Here is a 24,994-nt window from a genome sequence, read left to right as displayed (position 1 = left end):
AATATCTGCTAATTTTTCATCAGAGATACTCTCAGACATCGGAATAAATTAGGCGCTCTTTGTCAATCTGTCCACAATGATCGATATGACATCCACACCCCTCGTTGTCCTCGGTAACTTCGTGATGAAGTCCATGGTGATCTTTTCCCATTTCCACATGGGAATGGGTAGCGGTTGAAGCTTGCCATGAGGACGCTGATGTTCGGCCTTGACCTTTTTGCAGGTCAAGCACTGCTCCACAAACCAAGCGAACTCCCGCTTCATGCAAGGCCACCAGTAACTTAGTCTCAGGACTGTATACATTTTTGTAGCCCCCGGATGTATAGAGAACTTGGACTATTGTGCCTCATCTAATATCTTTTGTCCACTCCTCTAGATACCAGAAACCACACCCGGCCACGTTCTGTCAAAAGACCCCGACCATCCAAATAAACAAGGGAATCTGACCCTGAATCCGCTCTAACTTCCAATTTTCACTCTTCAAACCCTCCACCCAAGCCTCCTTGATCATATCCAATAATGGAGAGATCACCTTCATCCTCAAACAAACGTTCCCGATTGGAAAGTCTACTGCCTTGCGACTCAAATCATCGGCCAATACATTAGCCTTCCCTGGATGGTATAAGATCTCACAATCATAATCTTTCAGTACATCCAACCACCTCCTCTATCACATGTTAAGGTTCTGCTGATCCATCAAATACTTCAAACTTTTGTGGTCAGTAGAGATGGTGCACCGAACTTCGTACAAGTAATTCCTTCATATTTTAAGAGCAAACAGCACTGCCCTCAGTTCTTGGTCATGAGTAGGGTAATTCGCCTCATGAGGCTTCAACTGCCTCGAGGCGTACGCAATCACATGCCCCCTCTGCATCAGTACCGGCCCTAACCTTGAGATCGATGCCTCACAATACACTACCAAATCATCCAGCCCCTCCGATAGTACTAGAATTGGGGCCTCACATAGCCTCTGTCTCAAGGTCTTGAAAGCCAACTACTGGTATAGGCCCCACTGGAAAGTCACATTCTTCTTGGTCAAATGGGTCAATGGTACGACGATCTTGGAGAAATCCTGGATGAATCTCCGATAATGCGCTGCAAGACCCAAGAAGCTATAGATTTCAGATGCATTCTTTGGTACTTCCCACCGCATCACTGGATCAACCTTGGCTGGATCAACTGAAATACCCTCCTGGTTGATGATGTGGCCTAAAAACTGCACCTCTCGCAACCAGAAATCACACTTTGGGAACTTGGCATAAAGGCTTTCCGTTCTTAGTGTCTCCAATACCTCCCTCAGATGCAGCTCATGCTGCTCCTTGGTCTTAGAATAACCCAGGATATCGTCAATGAAATAGATCATTGACCGATCCAACATCGGTCTACACACCCTGTTTATGAGATCCATGAACGCTGCTGGGGCATTTGTGAGCCCGAATGGCATCAGTACAAACTCATAATGTCCGTATCGCGTCCTGAAAGTTGTCTTCAGTACATCCTCATCCCTAATCCTCATCTGATGATACCCCGACCCAAGATCAATCTTGAAAAACCAAGACGCACCCTGTAGCTGATTGAACAAATCATCGATCCTCGTGAGCGGATGACGGTTCTTCATCGTTAGCTTGTTCGGCTCCCAATAGTCAATGCACATACTTTGTGACCCATCCTTCTTCTTCATGAATAGGATCGGTGCTCCCCACGGGGAACTGCTCAGACGAATAAACCCTTAGTCTAGCAGCTCTTGTAGCTATGTAGGTAGCTCCTGCATCTCAGGCAGAGCTAGCTGGTATGGTGCCTTAGCTATCAGAGCTGCACCCGACACCAAATCAATGCGAAACTCTACATGCCTCTCCTCAGGCACCCTTAGCAACTCTTCGGCAAAGACATCCCAAAAATCTCGTACAACTGGCACACTACCCAAATCTTGATGGGTTTTGAGCATTACATCAATCCTATGGTGCACATGCAACCCTAAAGCTTTGGATCTAGGTTTTCTCTAATTGTAAATGCATCAATCATCCATAGCTATAAACCCTAATCTAGCATGCATAAATCGAAATTTATATCTAAAACAAAGTTAAAATCTTACTTTTCAATTGTAGCTAGCTTGATCTTCAACCTTTGAGAACTTAACACCTCAAATGTGACGCCTCTAATAGATCACAAACACCACAAGCAATGGAAGAATATTAGAGAGAGAGAGGAAGAGGCACAAAATCGGCTAATAATCCTTCTAGGGTTTCAAGTTTCCGAATTCTAGAGTCCCATGGGGTCTTTATATACTTGAAGAACTAGGATTTCAGTTAAAACCCTAATCCAATTGCTTAGTACTTAAGCAGCCCATAGGATCCTTCCAGAAGGCCCCTTGGACGAATTCTATGTGGACTCCCACATAGATTTCGTCCATCCCTTCCTTATGGATCCTAAGCTCAACTTTGTAACTATCTTGTAATTACAATATCTGTCCCCTTAATTTAATTAATCTATTTTGACCACAAAATCAATTCTAAATTAATTCTTGACTAATAATAATTAAATAATATGATTTCTCTTTTAATATAGTATTCTTAAATATATTAATAAATCATAATTAACCTCTTTCTCCATAATTCATCCAGTCAAGTTGCTATGGTGAAGGCAACCCAAAAGGACCATGCTACTATCGGGTCAAGTACATACTAGATATAGTTATGGGCTTAGACACCTAAACCAACAAATCTCTCATAGGCTCAACCCTCGTATCTGAGATGTACGCCAAAAATCCCGAACAACCCTGATGGAGAAGTCTCCTGGCTCTCGTAGCCGAACAGAGGGTTGACCCCTACGAATATTTTTGGTCATTTTGTGTGGTTCTTGTAATATTTTTGGTCCATGTTCTTCCAAGTAAAATGCCTGTTTTTTTCTTGATTATAGCTGATTTTTGCAATATTTGTCCCAAAAATAGTCATTTAACTTGGAATATGGACCAAAAATGTTACAAATCACAGGTAAGGACCAAAATTGAAAAAAATAAGAATTTCATAGGGACCGAAAATATAATTTATTATGCTTATTATAATTGTGTCTTGCCTCCTTCATTATGGGATGTTATTATAGGATATTGGGTATTGTTGTTTTTTTAAACTCTTGAGAAATAAATGTATCTTAGTTTTTGTAACATCCCGACTCCCAGGTATAATATTATATAATTTTCATGATTTTGATTGAGCAACTCGACGAGTTGGAGGCCCCCAACTCGTCGAGTAGTGAAGGATTTGGCCGTGTGGGTTTTATGACCAACTCGACGAGTTGGCGTTGTGAGAGGAAACCCTAATTTTCTGGGGTTGTGTCCTATTTAAAGGACCTTAAGCCCTCATATCCGCCTCCCATGTCACCTGACTCCCCTGTATGAAACCTAATCATTTATATTGATTTAAGAGAGAAAGAAGAGCTAACTTTCGGCATTCTAGTGCACTATTGGAAGAAAAGAGAAGAGTATCAAGTCTTAGAACGAGAAGGGACTATTGGATCCAATGTTTATCCATCCATAGCTTCTTTTTGAAGGTAAAATTCATCACCTTGCTCATTATTTTGATTAGATCTCATTTTTAGGAAGTTTTTGGGCTTTTCCATCTTTTCTCAAGACTTTGAGTATTTTGAGCTTGCCAAGAGATTGAGACTTTAGATCTGGATCTTATGAGGTCCTTTAAGCCCAAAATTCCAAGCTTTATCAAGCTAGAGGAGAGATTTTATGCTTAGGACCCTAAATGGAACTTGTTTTGGCATTTCAAGCCCTAAGTGCCATGCATGGACGTAAAGCTTGCAGCTTTATGTGGTATCTCAGCCTTGGGAGGCTAGATCTAGAGTTTGGGGGTTGTAACTCTGCCTTAAAATGGCCAATACAAGGAGTATGGAGACCATGGAGGGGTAAAATGGTCTTTTACCCATCCCAAGAGTTAGAGAGAGAAAATAGCTTGGTTTATTTAGATTTGTGATTTGAGTGTTAATTAGAGATGCTTATGACATGTAGGCAGGAATTAGACCGTTCGAGGGGTACACGATTTCTTTGCTTACTTATGAGGTGAATGTTCTCACTATACATACCTTGAGTGGTAATTTTCTGTGACCGGAGGGTCTGGTATGTTTTATTGAGTATTGTGATATCCTGCATTATGTCTTTGTGATATATGTGGTGTAATATTCTGAGCTTTACTGAGTTAGGACCGGAGGGTCCACCCGAGTTGTGGGACCGGAGGGTCCCACTAAGACACATGGAACGGAGGGTCTTATTCGAGAAATAGCCATGAGAGGCTAATGAGATGTGTATGGTATTTTGGGAAACTCACTAAGCTTCATGCTTACTATGTTATGTGTTATGTGTTTCAAGTACTTCTCAGGATCAGGGGAAGACGACGGCTTGATTGTACACACGAGATGGAGTTATGTTTTTGGAGGATCCTGGATTTTATGCAAACAATTATGAATATGTGTTTTTCTATAATCTAACATTTTGGGGATTTTGTGAAATGTGTTGATGAGATTTATGTGATTTTAAAATGAAAATTTTGTTTTAAAATTTGTGGTGTTACAATTTTTTAGATGGAAATTTTTAACATTTAACTAAAATGCTTTTTAGCAGGAGATTTAAAAATAATGCAAGCTCAAGGTATACTAGCTCATGTGTTTACCTTAAGCTTCGTGTTTATATGTCATGAAAGTCAATAAGTAAAGAAGTTGAATTTGAGTTAAAATCATGTGTTTACCTTAAGCTTCGTGTTTATATGTCAAGAAAGACAATAAGTAAAGAAGTTGAATTTGAGTTAAAAATGCAAAAGATATACTTGATAGAGTCCATTATGGCTTAGTCAAAGTCAAACAAATGATTGTGAAAAACATTTAATTTTTCCTTCTAAGTAGTGTCAAGGAATAGAATGGTCAAAGTCTAAAGAAAATATTTTTTGTTTTATAAAATGGATGATTTTTTTATTTTCTGCTTGATTTATTTTATTTTATATTATACATAAAAATTGTTTAGATATAAGTAACATAAATTATAGAATCTAATGAGTGTTTACCCGTGCAAAATATGCCACGCAATATTTTTTGTGTTGTGGCTAAAGTCACTAAAATCCTATAATATGTCGTTGAAAATAGCATGTATTTTTTTTTGAATCAAATGAGCATTCAATGACACAAAAAAATGTGTTACAAAAAACTTTTCTTCTGTCGTGACATAAAAAAATGCGACAAAAAACCTAAAAAACTACAACGTCAAAAACAAAAAGTGTTATTAAAGGGTTTTAATGGGAGCGTTTCTAGTGACACTTATTGTGTGTCCCGCTCATTCTCTAAGAAGCTTTTAATGATATTTTTTGTGTTTTTAGTGCCACTTTTTGTGTGCCACTAGATGACATATTTTTTATAGTGACCCTTGATGGAGTGGAATGAAGATCAATAGCAACATGAGTGTTTTTGTGTGACAACCATATACACACGAAGAACACATCGATGATAGGTTGGAGCCGAAGCAAAAACGAGTGGAGACCTTGATGAAGGGATTGACAAACACATAAAGAACATGAGCGTCGAAGGCAGGGAAAAATAGTCCGTATTGGGAGAGAGTATGTAAGATATTCGGTTATAGAAAGGCTTGGAAATTCTGAGAATCATGTTAAATATTTTCAGATTAAAGTATTTGGGTGGTACTCCCAATCTTTAATCGGATAATACTCAGAAACTTAAGAAACAGAAGAGAGAATGTTCAAGATGTTATGAATAAGAAGAGTACCAACAATTGATTTCGAAAAATGATCATATAACCAGAAAAACTTTCTGTCTTAAAACTGCCATAACAGTTTTATGTCTTAAAACTGTTCGAAAAACGGACAGGGGATGCCGCCCCCGGACCCCGTTGGTTCCGGGGCTTTGCCCTTAAATAGGAGTATACTTTCAACATAGACAAAATTAAACAAATATGGACTCCGCACCATACCGATTTGTTCAATAATTGTCAAAGTGACATTGATCAACAAATTAACCCCATTACACTTAAATAACATTAGTGATGTAAAATCACCAACAAACCTACCCCATTTAAGTGTAATCTTGATTAACTTAACATTAAAATCATAACAACAACAAACTGATGCATAAATGAAATATCATGACGACTGAATTTCACATTAGTATATTATCATTCCAAATATTCGAATATTTGGGTGTCACTAAGGATTGAACCCTTTCTATTCTAAATGAATACATGAAGATAATATATACAACAGTTTACATTCTCAAACTTCTAACTTGACACTATATTTTACTAGCTTGTGTCCCATCCTTCAATAAGCATGTCAAAGCCAAGTCCTAACTTCTTGAAGCAACTAAACTTCATACTTATATAGGTACTTCTTTTATTCTTGCACCTACAAATGCAATTTTTCAAAAGAACTATTAAGAATATAAATTCAACCTCCTTAACTTGCAGTATTGAACACATACATTGGGATGATAATAATAATGTGTTCCAATCTTCAAATATCAAGCTTTCCACATTGAATTCAACGTCTAATATTACATTAGATGGGAATTAGGTATCTCAATATAAAAGATTTTAAGTGGACTTTAAACACATCCCTACAAATGCCTTGTGCACAAGATCTCTTGCTAACCCCTTGGTTAGATGATCGACTAAATTCAAGTGAGTTCTTACAAACTCCACAGATATCACACCAGTCATGATGAGCTCACGAATCATGTTATGTCTAACACCTAAATGTCTAGACTTTCCATTGTACACTTGACTATAAGCCTTAGCCAAGGTTACAACACTATCACATCTGATAGAAATGGTAGATATTGGTTTGGGCCATAGTGGAATTTCATAAATTAAATTCCTTAGCCACTCAGCTTCTTTACCAGCAGCAGACAATGCAACAAACTTAGACTTCATGGTTGAGTTAGTAATACATGTCTGTTTCTTAGATGCCCAGGAAATGACACCTCCTCCAAGAAGAAACACCCAACCACTTGTAGAGGAGTGATCCTCTAAGTTGTTAATCCAGCTGGCATCTGAATAACCTTCCAAAACAGAAGGATATCCACTATAAGTTAAGCCATAATTCATGGTCCCTTTCAAGTACTTGAATACTCTACTCACAGCTTGCCAATGATGTGAACTAGGATTACTAGTAGATCTACTAAGCCTTCCTACAACATATGTTATATCAGGACTAGTACTAATCATGGCATACATCAGACAACCAATAGCCCTTGAGTATTCAAGTTGAGATACTGGAGATCCTTTATTAGGTAAAAGCTTAAGACTAGGATCTATAAGAGTGCTAACAGGAGAACAATTCTCAAAGATAAACTTTTTCAATATCTTCTCAATATAATGAGATTGAGAAATTGAAATCCCATTGTTTCCTTTTCTAATTCTTATACCAAGAATTACCTCAACCTCCCCTATGTCTTTCATATCAAAACTAGATGATAAGAATTTCTTGGTTTTATCAACTTCTTCTAAATCAGTACCAAAAATCAACATATCATCTACATATAAGCAAATCATGACTCCTTTACCAAAAGTATCAAATTTGCTATATACACACTTGTCAGCTTGATTTAATGCAAAACCATTAGACAAGACAACATCATCAAACTTTTGATGTCATTGTTTTGGTGCTTGTTTCAAACCATATAATGATTTCTTCAACTTGCACACTTTGCGGCTTGATATCATGTTTAATAGTGAAATACCCGTTAACCTTTGTATTGTATTTCATGTCTTTATATAGTACAACTAGTTATACATTTACACATATGACCCCTATATTATAGGAGAATATAAATATCTAAACTACACAAAATAATTAACATTCTAACCTATTAGATAAATGGTTTTAAATATTATATTGTAATGATGTTTATGTAAAACATATGTGACAATGTATAAATAAAGCATTCGTATAAAGTATAAATAACTTAGGCACACGTTTTGTTCCTAAAAACAATCTCGAAGAAAACGGTCAAAACTATAATTAATTTGGTGTTGTCATTTATGCACCCTTCTTATTATCATAATTAATTTGGTGTTGTCATTTATGTACCCTTCTTATTATCATACTATATATAAGATCATTCATAATTGGAAGTTTAATGGTAATATCGAATAAATTAGTAAATCTAGTTGTTATTCTTTTTTTTTTTTGGAACATGCTAGAATTTTATTGACCAAACAAGGCAAGATGCCAAGCTAAGAAGAAAGCACCAAACAGAAGAAAATAGAAAAAAAAACATCAAAATAAGACAATTTACAAGATGGTGAACGGGTTACAACACCATTTCACCCAATCTCCATTTCCCATTTTGCCCCTATGTTTTACCCATCTGAACATCAATGAGATCACGTTATCAGCTGTTTTAGCCGGTTTTGAAGGAGTGTTATTGAATACTATGTCGTTCCTCGCCCGCCAAATACACCAAATAGTACCATAAATAACACTTAGGAAGATTTTCTTTTTCTTTGGCCTGTTCCCCCATTTAGAAGCAAAATCAAGTAATTAAACCACTGAAACGAATTTTTGAGGCTCAATGCCACACCACTCAAATATCAACCTGAATGTTTCTCCCGAGTATGAGTAATTCGCCAAAAGATGGTCCGTCTTTTCTAAATCCAATTGACACAAAGGGCACGTTACCGAATTAACATTTATTCCCCTATGTGAAAGAGCATCTGCTGTAAGAATTCTATCCATGGACACCCTCCATAAAAACACCAATATTTTTAGCGGCACCATGTGAATCCATTCGATCCGTTTTGGTGATGAAACCGCCAATGCCAAATCCGCCTGATATCTAAGTGTATCCACCCTAAAAATTCTATCATGTGTAAGTGAAAATTTCCAAGAGTCTAGCTCACTTGAGAAGATAAAGTTGCGAATAATTGACTGAAGTTGAGACAACTCCATCAATTCAACAGGGGAGGATGGGGCTTTCTTCCATTTCGCCACAAAACCTTCTTCAGCTCTCCTTTCCAAAATTGATGCTGACTTCTTCTTATCAAGCTTGAATATGTTAGGAAACCAAGAGGCTAAAGGTTCCACTCCAATCCATGTTTCATGCCAGAAACTAGTATGTTCGCCATTTCCTACCTTCACCACAAACATGTTAGCCGGAATAGTATTTAGATCCTCCAGTTCTGCCATTGCTTTAACCATGCCTCTCCATATTCCATGGATCGATTTTTTAACTAATTTGTTGATAGGTTTCCTATCCAGATTATGAATTGCTGTGATTATATTCTTCCATATCGTGTTTTTCTCTTCCTTAATTCGCCATATCCATTTAGTAAGTAGTGCAAGGTTGGCAGCCCTCAACGAACCAACACCAAGTCCTCCATTTTCTTTATGAGCAATCACTTTATCCCATGTTACCTAGTGAAATTTTCTTTTTTCTTCATCCCCCCCACCATAGGAACCTTTTTCTTATTTTTTCCAATGATTGAATAACCCCGATTGGGGCCTTAAATATGGAGAAATAGTACAAGGGAAGGCTACCAAGCACAGATTTTACTAGTGTAAGCCTCCCGCCCATGGATAGAGTAGCAGCCATTCACGAGGATAAGCATGCTTGGACACAATCGATCAAAGGGTTCCAATTTTTTATTAGGCCCATGTTGGCCCCTACCGGAACACCTAGGTACGAAAATGGAAATGAGCTTGCTTCACATCCAATAACCCTTTCACTGGCAGCCAAGTCACAATCGGATACACCAATTCCATATAATTTAGACTTTTGGAAGTTCACCTTTAAGCCTGAAACCACATGAAAACACTTTAAAATTCTCGACAAGTTTTTGAAGTTGGCTCTCGACCATTCTCCAGCAAAAATCGCATCGTCTGCGTAAAAAAGGTGTGACAGACAGACCTCACTTATGGGGAACAAAATACCTTGTATTACAGATTTTTGACACGCTTCTTTAAGGGCGATGTTGAGTCCCTCCATTGCAATAATAAAATGGAGCGGGGAGATAGGATCTCCCTGCCGAACACCTTTAGACAAAACGAATTCATCCGTAGGTGAGCCGTTGACAAGAACAGAGGCACGTGCTGTGGTGAGACAACCTGATATCCAGGAACGCCATTTAACTCCGAAGCCCATTTGTAACATAATTGAATCTAGGTATCCCCAATGTATTGAATCGAATGATTTATCAAGATCGACCTTGAGGGGGAACATCTTTTGTTTCGCCTTTTTCGCCCAAGCACAGGTCTCATTAATGATGACAGGACCATTGAGTATGTTTCTACCCTCAATAAAAGCAGTTTGGGATTCTCCAATTACGGAACTAATGATAGATTTCAGACGGTTTGTGAGAGTTTTTGAAATTATCTTGTATAGGACCCTAATGAGGCTAATTGGCCGATAGTCCACCAAGGTTATTGGGTCTTTAACCTTTGGAGCCAGTGTGATGAATGACGAATTACATCCCTTTCCCATCAATTCGGTGCTCTCAAAATCTTTTATGAACCTCATAATGTCGTCTTTCATCATGTGCCAATACCTCTTCATAAACTGGAACGTGAACCCGTCCGGCCCCGGGGCTTTGTCCCCACCGCAGCTCCAGATTGCATTCTTTATTTCCTCCTGAATGAATAGCCTTTCCAAAGCAATACAGTCCTCCAGACTTAGTTTCTTAATAAGGGGGTTACTGAATTGGGTATGATTTTATGCGTCTCAGTGAACTTATGTTGAAAGAATTTCCAAGCCTCTGTCTTTATAGGGTTCACCTCCGTCTGCCATTCACCATCTATTAGTAAGCCATGAATTTTTTTTTTCGCCTGTTTTTACTTTTTAACACTCCATGGAAAATTTTATTGTTCTCATCTCCATCTGTTAGCCATTTGACCTTAGACTTTTGTCTGAGATCCATCTGATGAATGTTTTCCAATTCTAAAATCTTTTTTCTTCCGTTTCTCAATTCTGTAATTTCAGATGTTGACAAATTTCTATACTCCGCTGCCATATCTAGTTCGTTAACCCTTGTTTTCAACATGTTGGTTTCTTTTAACACGTTTCCTTGATCTATGCGTTTCCATTTTTTGATTGCATTCTTTAAAATGCGAAGCTTTGCCACAAGAACTTCATTTGGTGTGCCATAGGGATCATTCGTGCAATTACCCTAAACCATAGGGATCATTCGTGTAATTTACTCAATTTAAAAACCTAAATGGAGGATAACCAAAATCACGATAAACTGAGATGAGAGTGATCGGGGAGTGATCAGAATATTCCCGTGGCAAAGCTGTCACCGCAAAGAAGGGGTGGGAGGAGATAAAGTTACAACAACATAGAAACCTATCGAGCTTACTCATTTTGACCCCATCATCCCAAAAGTGAGTGTACTTTCTGCCTCCCATATTATGTTCTACCAAACTAGCCCCAAGAATGAAATCGTTGAATGCAGTAGCGGTATAAGGGCAAAAATTGGAATTTAGTCTCTCTTCAGGGAAGCGAACTGAATTAAAATCCCCGAATAAAAGCCAAATACCTGGCCTAGACTCCTTTAAATTCATCAAGTTTGACCATAAGCTTTTTTTTTTTTTTTTTTTTTTTTTTTTTTTTTTTTTTTTCAGATAGAGATTGAGGGCTGTAGACATTTACAAAGATGGTTTCGCCAGCAGTGCCTCTCCAATTGTTATTCAATTGATAAATAATTACAATTGCGATGTCACTTTAACATGAAATATAAAGATTCCCTAAAAATTATGGTTATTATAGAAATTGCATTTTCAAGAAATATATCTTTTATACAAGGATGTTATTTGGTTAATTCACACACTTGTTTGATCGGTCCATATAAAAATTGATTATGACATTACCTTGTGAAAGATACATTTGGTTATAGTTATTTATTTATTTCCTAAACGCATGAGACTTTATTTTGGATGAACACGAGACATGAAACATTGTTTGATCAAAACCATTCCATTTTAATTTTCACTTGCGTCATCATTTGTCTTACATAAAGGTAGATCAAACCTTTGAACGGAAATAGAAACCAAAATGATCAATCGATAAAATTGTATCTTCGACCTCGAATTGATCACTAAATGGCCATGATGAATCTTAAATGCAACCCGACAATCGTCTTGAATTTGCTTCCGGTAGCCAAAAAATAAAAAACTAACTTTCTTGTAATGAATCTTGATCAAATGATTCAAAAGATGAACAAGAGATCAATACATAACCGATAAAGGAAATAATCATTTACATTTACTTACGTATTTACCCTTCAAGATCAAAGTCATTACAACGTGAACCCAAGTGAATCGGCTGCAGATCTAGCCATTATTCCTTGAAATTCCTTGAAACTAATCACACCATCGCCATCAGTATCGGCGTTTCGAACCATTTCAGAGAGCTCACGATACGTCAATGGCTGACCCATCTTCGTCATGGATTTAGCCAGCTCAGCCGGCGTAATGAACCCACTCCCATCCCTATCAAACGATTGAAAGATCTGCATAAGCTCATGTTGATTGATCAAAATATCTTCGCTCATCATCTGCGATGACATGGCGCTAACCAATTCATTAAACTCGACAGTCCCGCTCCCATCGGAATCCATGTTCTTGAACAGCTTATGGATCTGCTCTCCGCTTGGTTTCAGGCCAAGAGAGCGGAGGAGGGCCGCCACCTCGAGGTGGGTGAGGGACCCGTCTTTGTCCAAGTCGAATCTTGTAAATATTTCCCGGAGCTGGTTCAGTTGGTCCTCCGGCAAACTTGACATGGTGAAGAACGGCGGTTGATGGTGGTGCTGATCTCTTAGGGATATATGTTTTTACAATGAGATTGATTAAATTGGTGGCGGTGCAAGGGTGGCTGTTTTTTCAATGGTGGCAATAGAGGGATCTGGGTGGTGGTGGAGGTATGCATGCATGTATTATTGGAGAACTATGCGGTAGATGGATAACAAGGTTTTTAATGCAATGGACGTATCGACTCTTGTGGTGATCGTATTTTAGTCATTTTTTGCCAACTACATGGAAAAAGTGTGATACACATTACCACATAAATAAAATGTTACATGTGCATGCAATAATATTTAGTATATGCTTATATTTGTGTCGGATCGTATATGCTATTTAGGTTGGTAGTTTTAAGTCTCGGATATCATCTATACTAATAAAAAAAAATAACGTTGTCATATATTATCACTTTATACACTATGTCATATGTCATTTTTTCTATTTTTCCAGTTACCTTTAATTCCACTTGGCAAATTCTATTTTTTTTTTGCTTTTAAATTAAATCTGTAATAAAAATACAATAAATGAATTTCGCCGAATTTAAAGAAAGTGAATATCTCCTTAAAAGCTCACCTAATTTTTGCAAGGAAGGTATTAAATTTAAATAAACCTTCTTAATTATCATGAACAAAGTTCTGTCAATCCCTTTAAACATAACGCTAATTTGGAGAAACTTTTCAAACATTGCTTCACTCACGTAAATTTTGCAAAGAATGTATCAAACTTTGATATCCTTTCCAAAAATAACTTTAGTAACTTACTTTTTATGTATAACTCAATTCTATTCATCAGTTACCACTGTCTCTTGAAATATTGAGTTTACAGCATCGTGTTCCAAAGTTTCGCATCATCACAATGGAAAATTTTCTTTTCAATCACAGAGTTCAATCCTTTCGGTAAGTTTATAAAAAAAACTACTTTTAAATTGTTTCTTTATCTTTTGTTTCTTCTTGTGTTTTTAATGTGTGTTGTTTTTTTAACATCAGTTTCTGCTTCTCAATGTGTATGCGTGTGTCGGTGTGTGTGCCTTAACTGTTTATGTTTCTGTGTGTTCGTGTTTAACTGTTTATGTTCCTAAATCAATGCAAGATAAAACATATGATTGTGACTTTTGACTTTTCATTTCATGTATCAAAATATGGTAGATAGTTTGTAACTCTTTATGTATAAGTTCTGGAGCAACATTGAAACTGTAAATAAGTAAGATGAACAAGGATTTTTCATGTAGACTTTTGTTAAACAAGAGAGTTAGAATGAACTAAATTTTCTTTTTAAGCCCCTGTTTTCCATCTTAAGTCCTTGCTTTCAACCTTGGGACTCAACATTGAAACCATTTATGTTTTCCATCTTAAGTCCTTGCTTTCAACCTTGGGACTCAACCTTGAAACCATTTACAGCAATACAATTAAAAAAAATTAATTGTTATTCATGTTTTTTTTCAACTGTGTTGTTTTATGTGTTTTCCTACTTATTTGAAAGTTGTTATATTTGTTTGGTGTGATGAAATGGAAACAGGAAACTGAATGAAATAGTCTATTATCACTGTTATTGTCGTTTTTTTTGTTTTAATGTTGATTAATTAAAGTGAAAAATACAAATACTTTTTTACGTCCTCAGCTATTTATGATTTTTGTATAACCAAGAGGCAAAAAAGTCATTTTTACGGTTTTCTTGGTTGTTTGCACATTTGGTACATATAAACCTACATGTGAATTTGCATAGATTCAATATACTTTAATTAAAAAAACATATAAATATTCTTCAAAACTCCAGTGGTTTCATTAGGCATAGCAGGTAAGAAAGTGAATACATCCTTAAAATCATGATAACTTCAGTGCTGTTATATGTGTTTTCCTATTTATTTAAAAGTGGTTATATTTTTTTGGTGTGATTGAATGGAAATAGGAAAATGAATGGAATGGTCTATTATCACTATTGTTGTGGAGTTTTTTGTTTTAATGTTGATTGATTAAAGTGAAAAATACTAATATTTTTTTCTGTCCCCAGCTACTTATGATTTTTGTATGAGCAAAGGGCAAACACGTGGTCATTTTTACAAATTTGTTGGCTATTTAACACATTTGGTCCATATTGACCTAAATTTCTATTTGCATACGTTCAATCTACTTCCAATTCAAATATATATATATATATATATATATATATATATATATATATATATATACCTTAATGAAATTGTAAATTATCAAGATTATGGAAATACAGAAATTGTAAATTACCTTAATGAAACCATTGAAGTTATCAAGATTATATATATATATATATATATATATATATATATATATATATATATATATATATATCCATATTTTGTATTTTGGGCATTGCTATAGAACCCACTTTGTTTTACTGTTTTCTGTAAAAAAAAATGAAAATTCCATTTTATAGCAACTTAAAATAAAGTAACTCTCCTCGTAAGATATGGAATACAATTTTTTCCCCTACAATATGGTGAGCCTGTTGACCTTCGTATGTTTTGATTACAGTTGTGGGACACTTCTGTTAAATTTAATTACTTATGTTATCTTTAAAACTTTTGTAAACTAATATATTTGTAAATTAATAATTTTTAGTCATTATGATTTCTCTCTACCTTATTTGACAGTTTTACACATTTGGTACATGATTTACGTAAATGCGTTTTGTCATTTATGCAATTGAAATTGTGTTTTCTTATGGTAATGGAAAACATGAAGATTAGCATGATAAGTGAGTTACCTCTCTCACAAGATGACTATACCATTAAGGTCCGTGTCATCCGTCTATGGAAACAAACTTCATGGAATCAGCAAATCCGTATGATTGGCATGATATTGGTGGATGAAATGGTATGTTATAACGTACCTATCTTAACGTACAATTATATGTATGTGTATTATAACTTACATATTTTATATATCATTACATCTATTGTATGCTTATTAATTAATATTTGATTTTTTATCTTAAAGGCTCCAAAATTGAATGTAACGTGGACAAACCATTTGCATCTCTTTAAGGAAAATCTTTTAAAGAATATGGTGATTACTACATTCATAAACTCACATTAGGGTTAAATGAAGGTGTTATAAAGTTTGTTGACGGTCCACACACAAACTCTATTTCCAGTATACCACGAAGGTAATTATATGCACATATTTTTGCGAGCCATATAATTCTTTTTATTTTGTAGACCTCTGACAATTTCATGATAATGCAATCAACCCGAAAATTTCATTTGGTTAGTGCATTTCCTTTCAACCCATTCCTAATGGATTAAAATATTTAAATTTCTTTTTTACACTACAAAAAAACATACTTACATTTTTCATTTTGTATAATATAGATGTTATTGGAAACGTTTTCCGATGTTTTCCATTAGAACTTGCAAATGACAAACAGGAAAAGAAAATCACATTCAAAATGGAGGATTTAGAGTGGGTTTTATTTTTTATACCTATAATTATTCTTATTATGATACATTCTTTTAGTAATTTTCATCATTTTTAGAGAGTACGTGAAGTTTTTGTTACTCTATGGGGAAGGTATGCTGGCGAAATTAATGCATATGTCTCTAAGCATACCGGTCATTTTGTATTGCTTATTCAATGTGCTAAGTTGAAGCTTGTGCGATGTACTTACTTAGTAAATTATTAATTTGTAATATTTATATTAATAACATATCTATGATATGAATTTGTTAACATGCGGAAAAATATTAAATTTCGTTTTCAGATAGTTAACACCTACTTGGCCACAAAACTTTATATTGAAGATAACATTGAGGAGATAACAACTTTCAAAAAAAGGTTATGTGAAATTTCTACATGATTTCTCATTACGTTTTAATGTTTCAATAATATAGAGTTATACTATCCAACATTAATTAACTTAATTAGTTTACAAGCAAAAAAAAGCACTTTGACTTCTTCGGTTTCACGTACCTCGGGATCATCCATCATGTATTCACTACATGATGACTTTCTTCAAAAGAACTCTTTTCACCAAATATCCGTTATTCACGAATTGGACGAGGTGTATGAATTATCCTTTTTTTATTTAGTTAATTCAATACTTAAATATTTACTACACCTAAATACACCTAATATCATAGGTAGGTTGTGCGGTAATTCTTGGCACAATAAAGATGTTTGAAGATAAACGGAACTGGTATTATAATGCTTGCAAACATTGCAAGTCAAAGGTTCAAATAGTTAAGGTTCCAGATGAGACTTTCAATGACTTAGACCAGTTAGAAGAGAAATAGATTATGGTTTGTACGAATGAAAAGTGCAAGGACAAACTTATTACTGTTGAACCAAGGTGTGTCATAAATATTAACTTAGTATATTATTCTTCAATATTATTATATTTAACTTACACTTTTTAATTTTTTATGTGTTTTTTAGTTTTATGATCAAAGTTCGAGTTCAAGGTTTAGTTGGTGTTGTCAGTCTTATGATCTTTGATCATGAAGTCAAAAATATTCTGAAATTATCTGCTACTGATTTATTATCAAAATATGAAAGGGTATATGTTTCTTATACACAATACCATCTTGCTAAATACAACTTAATTTTCACACATTGATTTAATTGTTATTTTCTATTAATATTTTTTTGTAGTTTGACAATACAAGTGAGTTTCCTATTGAGTTGAATGCCATGATCAACAAAAAAATGGCTTTCAAGATTGTTGTCAAGACATTTAATTTTTCAAGATTTAGTCGTTCTTACAACATTTCCAAAATAACGGATAATGTTGACACTATTCTGCTTTGGAGAAAATTGAGAAAAAGAGTAGGATTGAACAGGTAAAATACACCAACTTAATCAATTTAAAACATACATATTTTGAAAATACTATTTTCTAGATTCCTTAACCCAACATACTGTTTTATTTTATCAATAATTTTATAGGACATGGATATAGAATCTATTAATATAATTGGCTCAGAATTTGCATCTGAAGAAATAGTGGGTTGTAAGGTAAACTACAATACAACATCATTTACTCTTATATATGTTATCCTTTATATTACTAAATCAACATTATTTATTTTTTAATTTAAGGATGCTACTTCCCACACTGTTGATAATACTCCTGTGTCGAATATTCCCTCTGGCATTTGTAAAAGTCCATCATCAAGAACTAACCAACAACCTCAATTCAGCACCTACAAGTGTCAAACGTAAACTTGTAGATGTTTATGATCTTGATGATGACGTTTATGAATCAACAACGAAACCTAATGCACCCCGTAACGGAGATGGAAAAGTTGGTGGAACAACTAAATTGTTGATTCCTAAAGTTGAAAAGTGATCTTGTTTATAAAGACAATAACTTCGATCTTTCTTTGCTACTCTATGCTATTTTCATAGACATTTTTTTTCAATATTCGACACTTTTACTTGCATTTTATTTGGCATTTTAATATTTAGTGTTTGATACACTATGAATATTCATTCGTCTTAGGTTTTACTTTTTCTTTTATTATAAACAACTTGGATATGATTATTTATGCAATCATTATATTGCACTTTATATTTGGACATTACATTCATATTTTCTTCATAATCGTCTTTTATATTTCAGTTAATAAAGGCATTTTTCTTAGTAGTCTCTTTCACATCCTACAACAAAATTTAACCGATCATCCAAATACACAGAATTTTTTACTCTTATTATTTGATATATATTTAAATCTTCACAACTTTCTTTCACAGTACATGATTCTTATACATAACTTAACTTGATGTATAAGTAATTTTATGCTACATTCCAAAACTCACAATTTGCAGAGTAAATTTTGTTATTTTTCCAATTACCCTAATAAAAGAAAATAACATTGTCATATGTCATCACCTTATTCACTACGCAACATGACATTTTTTTCTATTTTTTCAATTACCTTTAATTCCACTCGGCAAATTCTAATTTTTTTGCTTTTAAATTAAATCTGTAATAAAAATACAATATATGAATTTCGTTGAATTTAAAGAAAGTGAATACCTCCTTAAAAGCTCATGTAATTTTTGCAAGGAAAGTATTAAATGCAAATAAACCTTCTTAATTATCATGAACAAAAGTTTGTCAATCCCTTTAAAAGTAACGCTAATTTGGAGAAACTTTTCAAACATTGCTTCATTCATGTAATTTTTGCAAGGAATGTATCAAACTTTGACATCCTTTCCAAAAATCATTTTAATAAATTATTTTTTATGTATAACTCAATTCTATTCATCTGTTATCACTGTCTCTTGAAATATTGAGTTTACAACATCGTGTTCCAAAGTTTTGCATCATCAAAGTGGAAAATCTTCTTTTCAATCACAGAGTTCAATCCTTTTGGTAAGTTTATAAAAAAACTACTTTTAAATTGTTTATCTTTTGTTTCTTCTTGTGTTTTTTAATGTGTGTGTTGTTTTTTTAACATCAGTTTCCACTTCCCAATGTGTATGCATGTGTGTGCCTTAACTGTTATGTTCATGTGTGTCTGTGTTTAACTGTTTATGTTCCTAAATCAATGCAAGATAAAACGTATGATTGTGACTTTTGACTTTTCATTCCATGTATCAAAATGTGGTAGATAGTTTGTAACTCTCTATGTATAAGTTCTGGAGCAACATTGAAACTGTAAATAAGTAAGATGAACAAGGATTTTTCATGTAGACTTTTGTTAAATAGGAGAGTTAGAATGAACTAAAATTTCTTTTTAAGCCCCTGTTTACCATCTTAAGTCCTTGCTTTCAACCTTGGGATTAAAAGTTGAAACCATTTACAGTAATATAATTAAAAAAAGTTAATTGTTATTCATCTTTTTGTTCAACTGTGTTGTTTTATGTGTTTTCCTACTTACTTGAAAGTTGTTATATTTGTTTGGTGTGATGGAATGTAAATAGGAAAAGGAATGGAATAGCCTATTATCACTGTTATTGTCAATTTTTTTAATGTAGATTAATTAAAGTGAAAAATACAAATACTTTTTTCTGTCGTCAACTATTTATGATTTCTATACGACCTAGGGGCAAAAATGTCATTTTTATGGTTTTCTTGGTTGTTTACGCATTTGGTACATATTAACCTAAATGTGAATTTGCATAGATTCAATCTACTTCCAATTCAAAAAAACATATAAATATTCTTCATAACTCTATTGGTTTCATTAGGCATATCAGGTAAGAAAGTGAATACCTCCTTAAAATCATGATAACTTCAATGTTCTTATATGTGTTTTCCTATTTATTTAAAAGTGGTTATATTTTTTTGGTGTGATGGAATGGAAACAGGAAAAGGAATGGAATGGTCTATTATCACTATTATTGTGGATTTTTTTTATTTTAATGTTGATTGATTAAAGTGAAAAATACTAATTCTCTTTTCTGTCCCCGACTATTTATGTAAAATTATTACAAAAAAACATGTAATTCTTAACAATTTATATTAATTTTTTAATAAAAAAAATTGTGTAATACAAGAGTCTCACATCTAGTATAAGTAATCAATATTCAACCAAATTTAGGTTCAATGAACCCTAATTTATATTTTATATATTAACTTTAGGTTCAATGGAACCCTAATCTTCCCTAATAAATGAAAATAATTTTGTCATTTGTCAATCTCTTATTAGTTTTGACACTTGTCATTTTATGCTATTTTTGAAATAAATATTATCCACTTGTCTATTTCTGATTTGTCTCAAATTTTAAAATTAAAATCATATACTTATATATGTAAAGTATTAAATATAATATATATGATTATTTTTTTGATAAAAAAATTGATGTTTATTTTTTAAAATAAATCAATATACGTAGAAAAGATATAAATATAAGGGTATAAAATGTCATATATTCAAAATAGATAGGTTGTTAATGTAAAAATATAGGTATAAATTCATTACTTTCTCTTAACCTAGTAAAAAAGGATGCAACCGTCAAGAAAAAGAGTGGGCCAATTTCCTGCTAGCTACATGCATTTTCCGGTGATGTTTCACGACGGCTTTTAGTGATTTTCGTTGACCTTCAAGCGAGCTTCACACGTCGACCGAAGCTAGGTCTTTTTTTCTAATTATATCTACGACAGTGATGACTTCAGGCGAGCTTTGCATGTCGACTAATAGTTTTTTTAATATGTAAATAATTATTATTTATAAATCTATTTACTAAAATATTATTCAATTTTTAAAAAAAAAAGTTAAAACGGGTACACACCATTAATCTATTAAAAAATATTATAAGAGTTGATATTTTTATAAAAAAATAAATTGATAAAAAAAGTTGATGATTTTTGTTAAAATAAATAAATATATGCAAAAACTATAAAATATATAAATATAAAGGTATAAAATATCATACTTTTTTTAAAATAAGTAGACTGATATTTTAAAGTTCTATTACTTCATACTTAAGTTTAGAATGAGAAAAATGTTATAAATACCACAAATTGAATATGACATTGAAAAAAAAAATTAAAAATGTTTAATATATTTATGTAAAACAGACGGATAAGTTATGAACATACAAAAAAAAAAAAAATAGAAGCCACAAATAAGTTTTATGGAGGTCATTAAAAAATAAAAAATAGTGAACAATACCCCACCCCTGCATTCTTATGGTCAATGATTATGCATTCTTATGGTCAATGATTAGTCCTAATTTTGAACAAAAAACTAAAAAAGAAAAAATAGAAGTCGTCGGTAAAAAGAAAAAATAAATAGGAGCGTCAGTTGTATCAATTGGCTCAAAACTCTATTATAATATAGGTGTATAGTAAAGTTACCAAACTCTTAATAATTAAGGGGGTAAGATTATAAAATATGTGGTATTAATAAGCGAACGTGGTGGCGGATGTCTTGAGCGGCAAGTCGGTTGGACCTTCTATTGAGGTGACATGTATGAGGATATATATGGATTCTCCACTTGTTGGTTTGATTAGGAATGCTATGAAGGTGTTCGAGAGGAGAATTGGAAAATTGAGAGGATCATATATGGACGAGATTACTAGATTTGTGCCGGACAGTCATGGTTTGTTGACCCGTTGTGGTCGAGTATGGGTTCTTGTGTCTTGTGGGGTCATAAAATAAGAACTTAAAATAATACCATTAAATAAAACAAATTCCACTATCAAGTTATTCTATCACTGCAAGTGATGTCCAACCTAGCTGGGTTGATGCACCGGGTTTTATACCCATGTAGGGCGTGAGGTTGGAAGTTCGATTCCCTTAAACTACCTCTTGTGGTGCCACATGTGGGAAATTTTTCCCTGAAAATCCCTATGGGGGCTGGAGTTTCCCTTTAAAGGAGCTCGAACCCGGGATGCTCATTGAAATATTACGAGTAGGTTTTCATTTGATTCGTTTTCCGTTTCAAAAAAAAAAGTTATTCTATAACTCTATATGTTAATATACCCAAATGGCAACAATTAACCCCTGTAAAACATTAACAAACAAAGTGATTACGTATATGGATGATGTATTTTAATTCCATAATGGCAACACACTTACAATGTCTATAAATTATATCAAAATTTTAACACGATAATATTGGAAACTTTTAGTTCTTTGATAGTAAAGTTATAAGTAATACTTACGGTTAACAAAATTATATTTTCATTTTTACGCACAAATAAAAACAATTCTCATTAAACATAAGTATACAAAACCCTAGTTTTCTATCGTTGTATGTTCTACAAACTTTAACCAAGTCTATGATCAAATGTTTTTCCTAATAAACTACTTTGAAGGACCTTGGTGTGGTGTGTACAACCAAACCACCCTTCTTAATTATATGATACCTGAACAAAAGCCATTTCATCATTATCTCAATACCACAAATTAAAAAATCCTAACAATTCTTCACAAACCCATGATCATATGAATTCCGAAAGTGACAATCAACTCCTTGAAGAAACTGTCACACCCCCAAAACGGAACGACGGAAACGTTCGGGGGCGGATGACGTCATGTATAATATCGCAACCATTGAATAATAGTAATCAAAGCAACAACAATCATTGTATTGATATTGACATGTTTACATTGAATTCGAATAATATATGACTCACTCCAAGGGTAAATAGCAAAGTAAACACTCGAAGCTACTATGCTCCGCCTTCTAGAACCTGCGCAAGTACCTGTCTACTAGTGCCCTGAGAATACAAGTTGTGACAACCGTCAATTTTTGGTCAAGTTAAAGTCAACTAAAGTCAACAAGTCAAGTCGGTCAACTCATCAAACCCTTGTATATAGGGCTGTAAACGAACTGAACGTTCGGCAAACCATTCGGCGAGAAATTCGTTTATGTTCGTTTATTTAATAAATGAACGGACATGAACAATGGTCCCGTTCGTTCATTTATGTTCGTGAACGTTCGTTTATGATGTTCGTTTACGTTCGTTTAAGTTTATTTATATTCATCTATATTCAATTATTTTTTATTATATTGCTATATTTTATGTTCGTTTATGTTCATATATGTTCAATTGTGTTTTTTTATCTTTGTTCGTTTATGTTCCTTTAGCATGTTCACGAACATAAATGAACGAACATGAACAAAGTAATGTGTTAAACGAACGAACACGAACAAGAAAATCTCATTCGTTTATCCGTTCGTGTTCATTTGTTGTTCGACTAACTTAAACGAATGAACATGAACAAGAACTTGTTCATGTTCGTTTGGTTCGTTTACAGCCCTACTTGTATATTAGGGTTTCCATCATGACTCTTATTGTTCCTACTCTCAATCTTAATATAAAGTATCCCTTAGAGTTTTCAGGTGTTCGGAAATTCTAAACCCTAATCAGGGTAAGTGATGAATCTACTCGATAGGACATTATTCTATACCCCTCGAGAGCGTATAACACTTATAACAAGGCTTAACAGAGTGTAAGAACCTTGCATTGCGAAGCCAAACACTCAAAAAGGTAACAAAAGAAGTCTCTTCCAATCACTTTCACTCTAACTCTCCCAAAACTCTCTATGAGAAACCTCTCCAAGTGTGTGAAATCTCTCCCAAATCTCTCTCTGTATGAGAAATCTCTCCCAAATCTCTCTCTATATGAGAAATCTCTCCAAGAATGTGAAATTTCTCCCAAATCTCTCTCTTTATGAGAAATCTCTCCAAGAATGTCAAATCTCCCTCAAATCTCTCTAAGTATGTCAAATCTCTCCCAAATCTCTCTAAGTATGCCAAATCTCTCCAAGTATGACAAATCTCTCCTAAATCTCTCTCAAAATCTCTCTCTCAACTTTTTATAATCACTCAGGGCATCCCAGCCCTCGAATTTGACGAAAACAGCTCGAAAACAGAAGTCTACGCGAAAACAGCCTTAAGGAGCCGAAACCCCTCTTAGGAGCCGAAACTCCTCTTAGGAACCGAACCTCTTAGAGTCGAACCTCGTGAGAACCGAAACCCTCTCAACTGAAATGGACCGAGCACTCGGTCTATTTCGGTCCCCTAATCAAATCCGAACCGAGACTCTCCCCTTCCCAACTTCGGCCCGAGAGAGCTTGACTTTCGGTCCGAGAGGACTTGATCTTCGGTCCGAGAAGCGACCTGCGCAGCCGAACCTCTACTCTCGGTTCCTTTTCTACTCTCGGTTCCCATGCACAACCTCGCCTCGCCTTCGGTTCTAAGCTCCTAAGGAGCCGAACCTTCGCATCTTCGACCTGAACTTCGGAATTTGACAGTTTTTGCCCGGTTACCAATATTTTTAGTGTTTTGAGCTCGTTTTTTGAGATTTTAACACGGGATTTTCACCCAAAATCGTATTTTAACATAATAAACCCTAAATATTCATATTTTAACTATATTTTGGGGAAATTCATTGCCTAAGAATAAAATCTATTTGGTAAGATATTTAGGTGGACTGTTGACTTATCATTTGGACAAGGACACAAGCAACCTCCCCATACCTTCATAGTACAACCCCCAGTCACTATCAAGATTCAAGGCTTGTTTCCAAGATTTCCTTCTACATTTGGTAAGTATCTTCTTCCTACACTTACATATTCTACTATCTTTCATCCAAATCATAGATTGCTTACACAAACATCGTCATATTTGTGTTAGATCTTCAAATCTTCAAGCATCTCTCAAGTGTTCTTCAGTTGAACACTTCTTTTCTCCATCATTCATCTACTGAAATCACTCAAGGTGAGTTCATACCCCTATCTTTTCATGTTTTTCTTAAGTTTTAAG

At 34.2% G+C, this 24,994-nt stretch overlaps 2 protein-coding genes across 2 annotated transcripts; both read right to left on the bottom strand.

Moving 5' to 3' along the window:
* Positions 1 to 8,543: 8,543 nt before the first annotated feature.
* Positions 8,544 to 11,357, bottom strand: LOC111895862 (uncharacterized). The gene is made up of 6 exons (XM_023891917.1): positions 11,241 to 11,357; positions 10,892 to 11,164; positions 10,695 to 10,778; positions 9,933 to 10,629; positions 9,670 to 9,797; positions 8,544 to 9,416 (listed from the first exon to the last, which is right to left on the bottom strand). The coding sequence occupies exons 1-6, from the start codon at positions 11,355 to 11,357 to the stop codon at positions 8,544 to 8,546; spliced, it is 2,172 nt and encodes a 723-aa protein (XP_023747685.1).
* Positions 11,358 to 12,236: 879 nt separating this feature from the next.
* LOC111895876 (probable calcium-binding protein CML15) lies at positions 12,237 to 12,914 on the bottom strand. Its single transcript, XM_023891930.3, has one exon. It carries the CDS (start codon positions 12,773 to 12,775, stop codon positions 12,293 to 12,295), a length of 483 nt encoding a protein of 160 aa, XP_023747698.1. The 5' UTR covers positions 12,776 to 12,914; the 3' UTR covers positions 12,237 to 12,292.
* Between the last annotated feature and the right edge of the window lie 12,080 nt (positions 12,915 to 24,994).

This window comes from Lactuca sativa, chromosome 4, assembly GCF_002870075.4.
Source record: "Lactuca sativa cultivar Salinas chromosome 4, Lsat_Salinas_v11, whole genome shotgun sequence".
Classification (NCBI taxonomy): Eukaryota; Viridiplantae; Streptophyta; class Magnoliopsida; order Asterales; family Asteraceae; genus Lactuca; species Lactuca sativa.
Note: the sequence above shows the minus strand (reverse complement) of the source record. Positions and strands in the feature narration are given on the sequence as shown.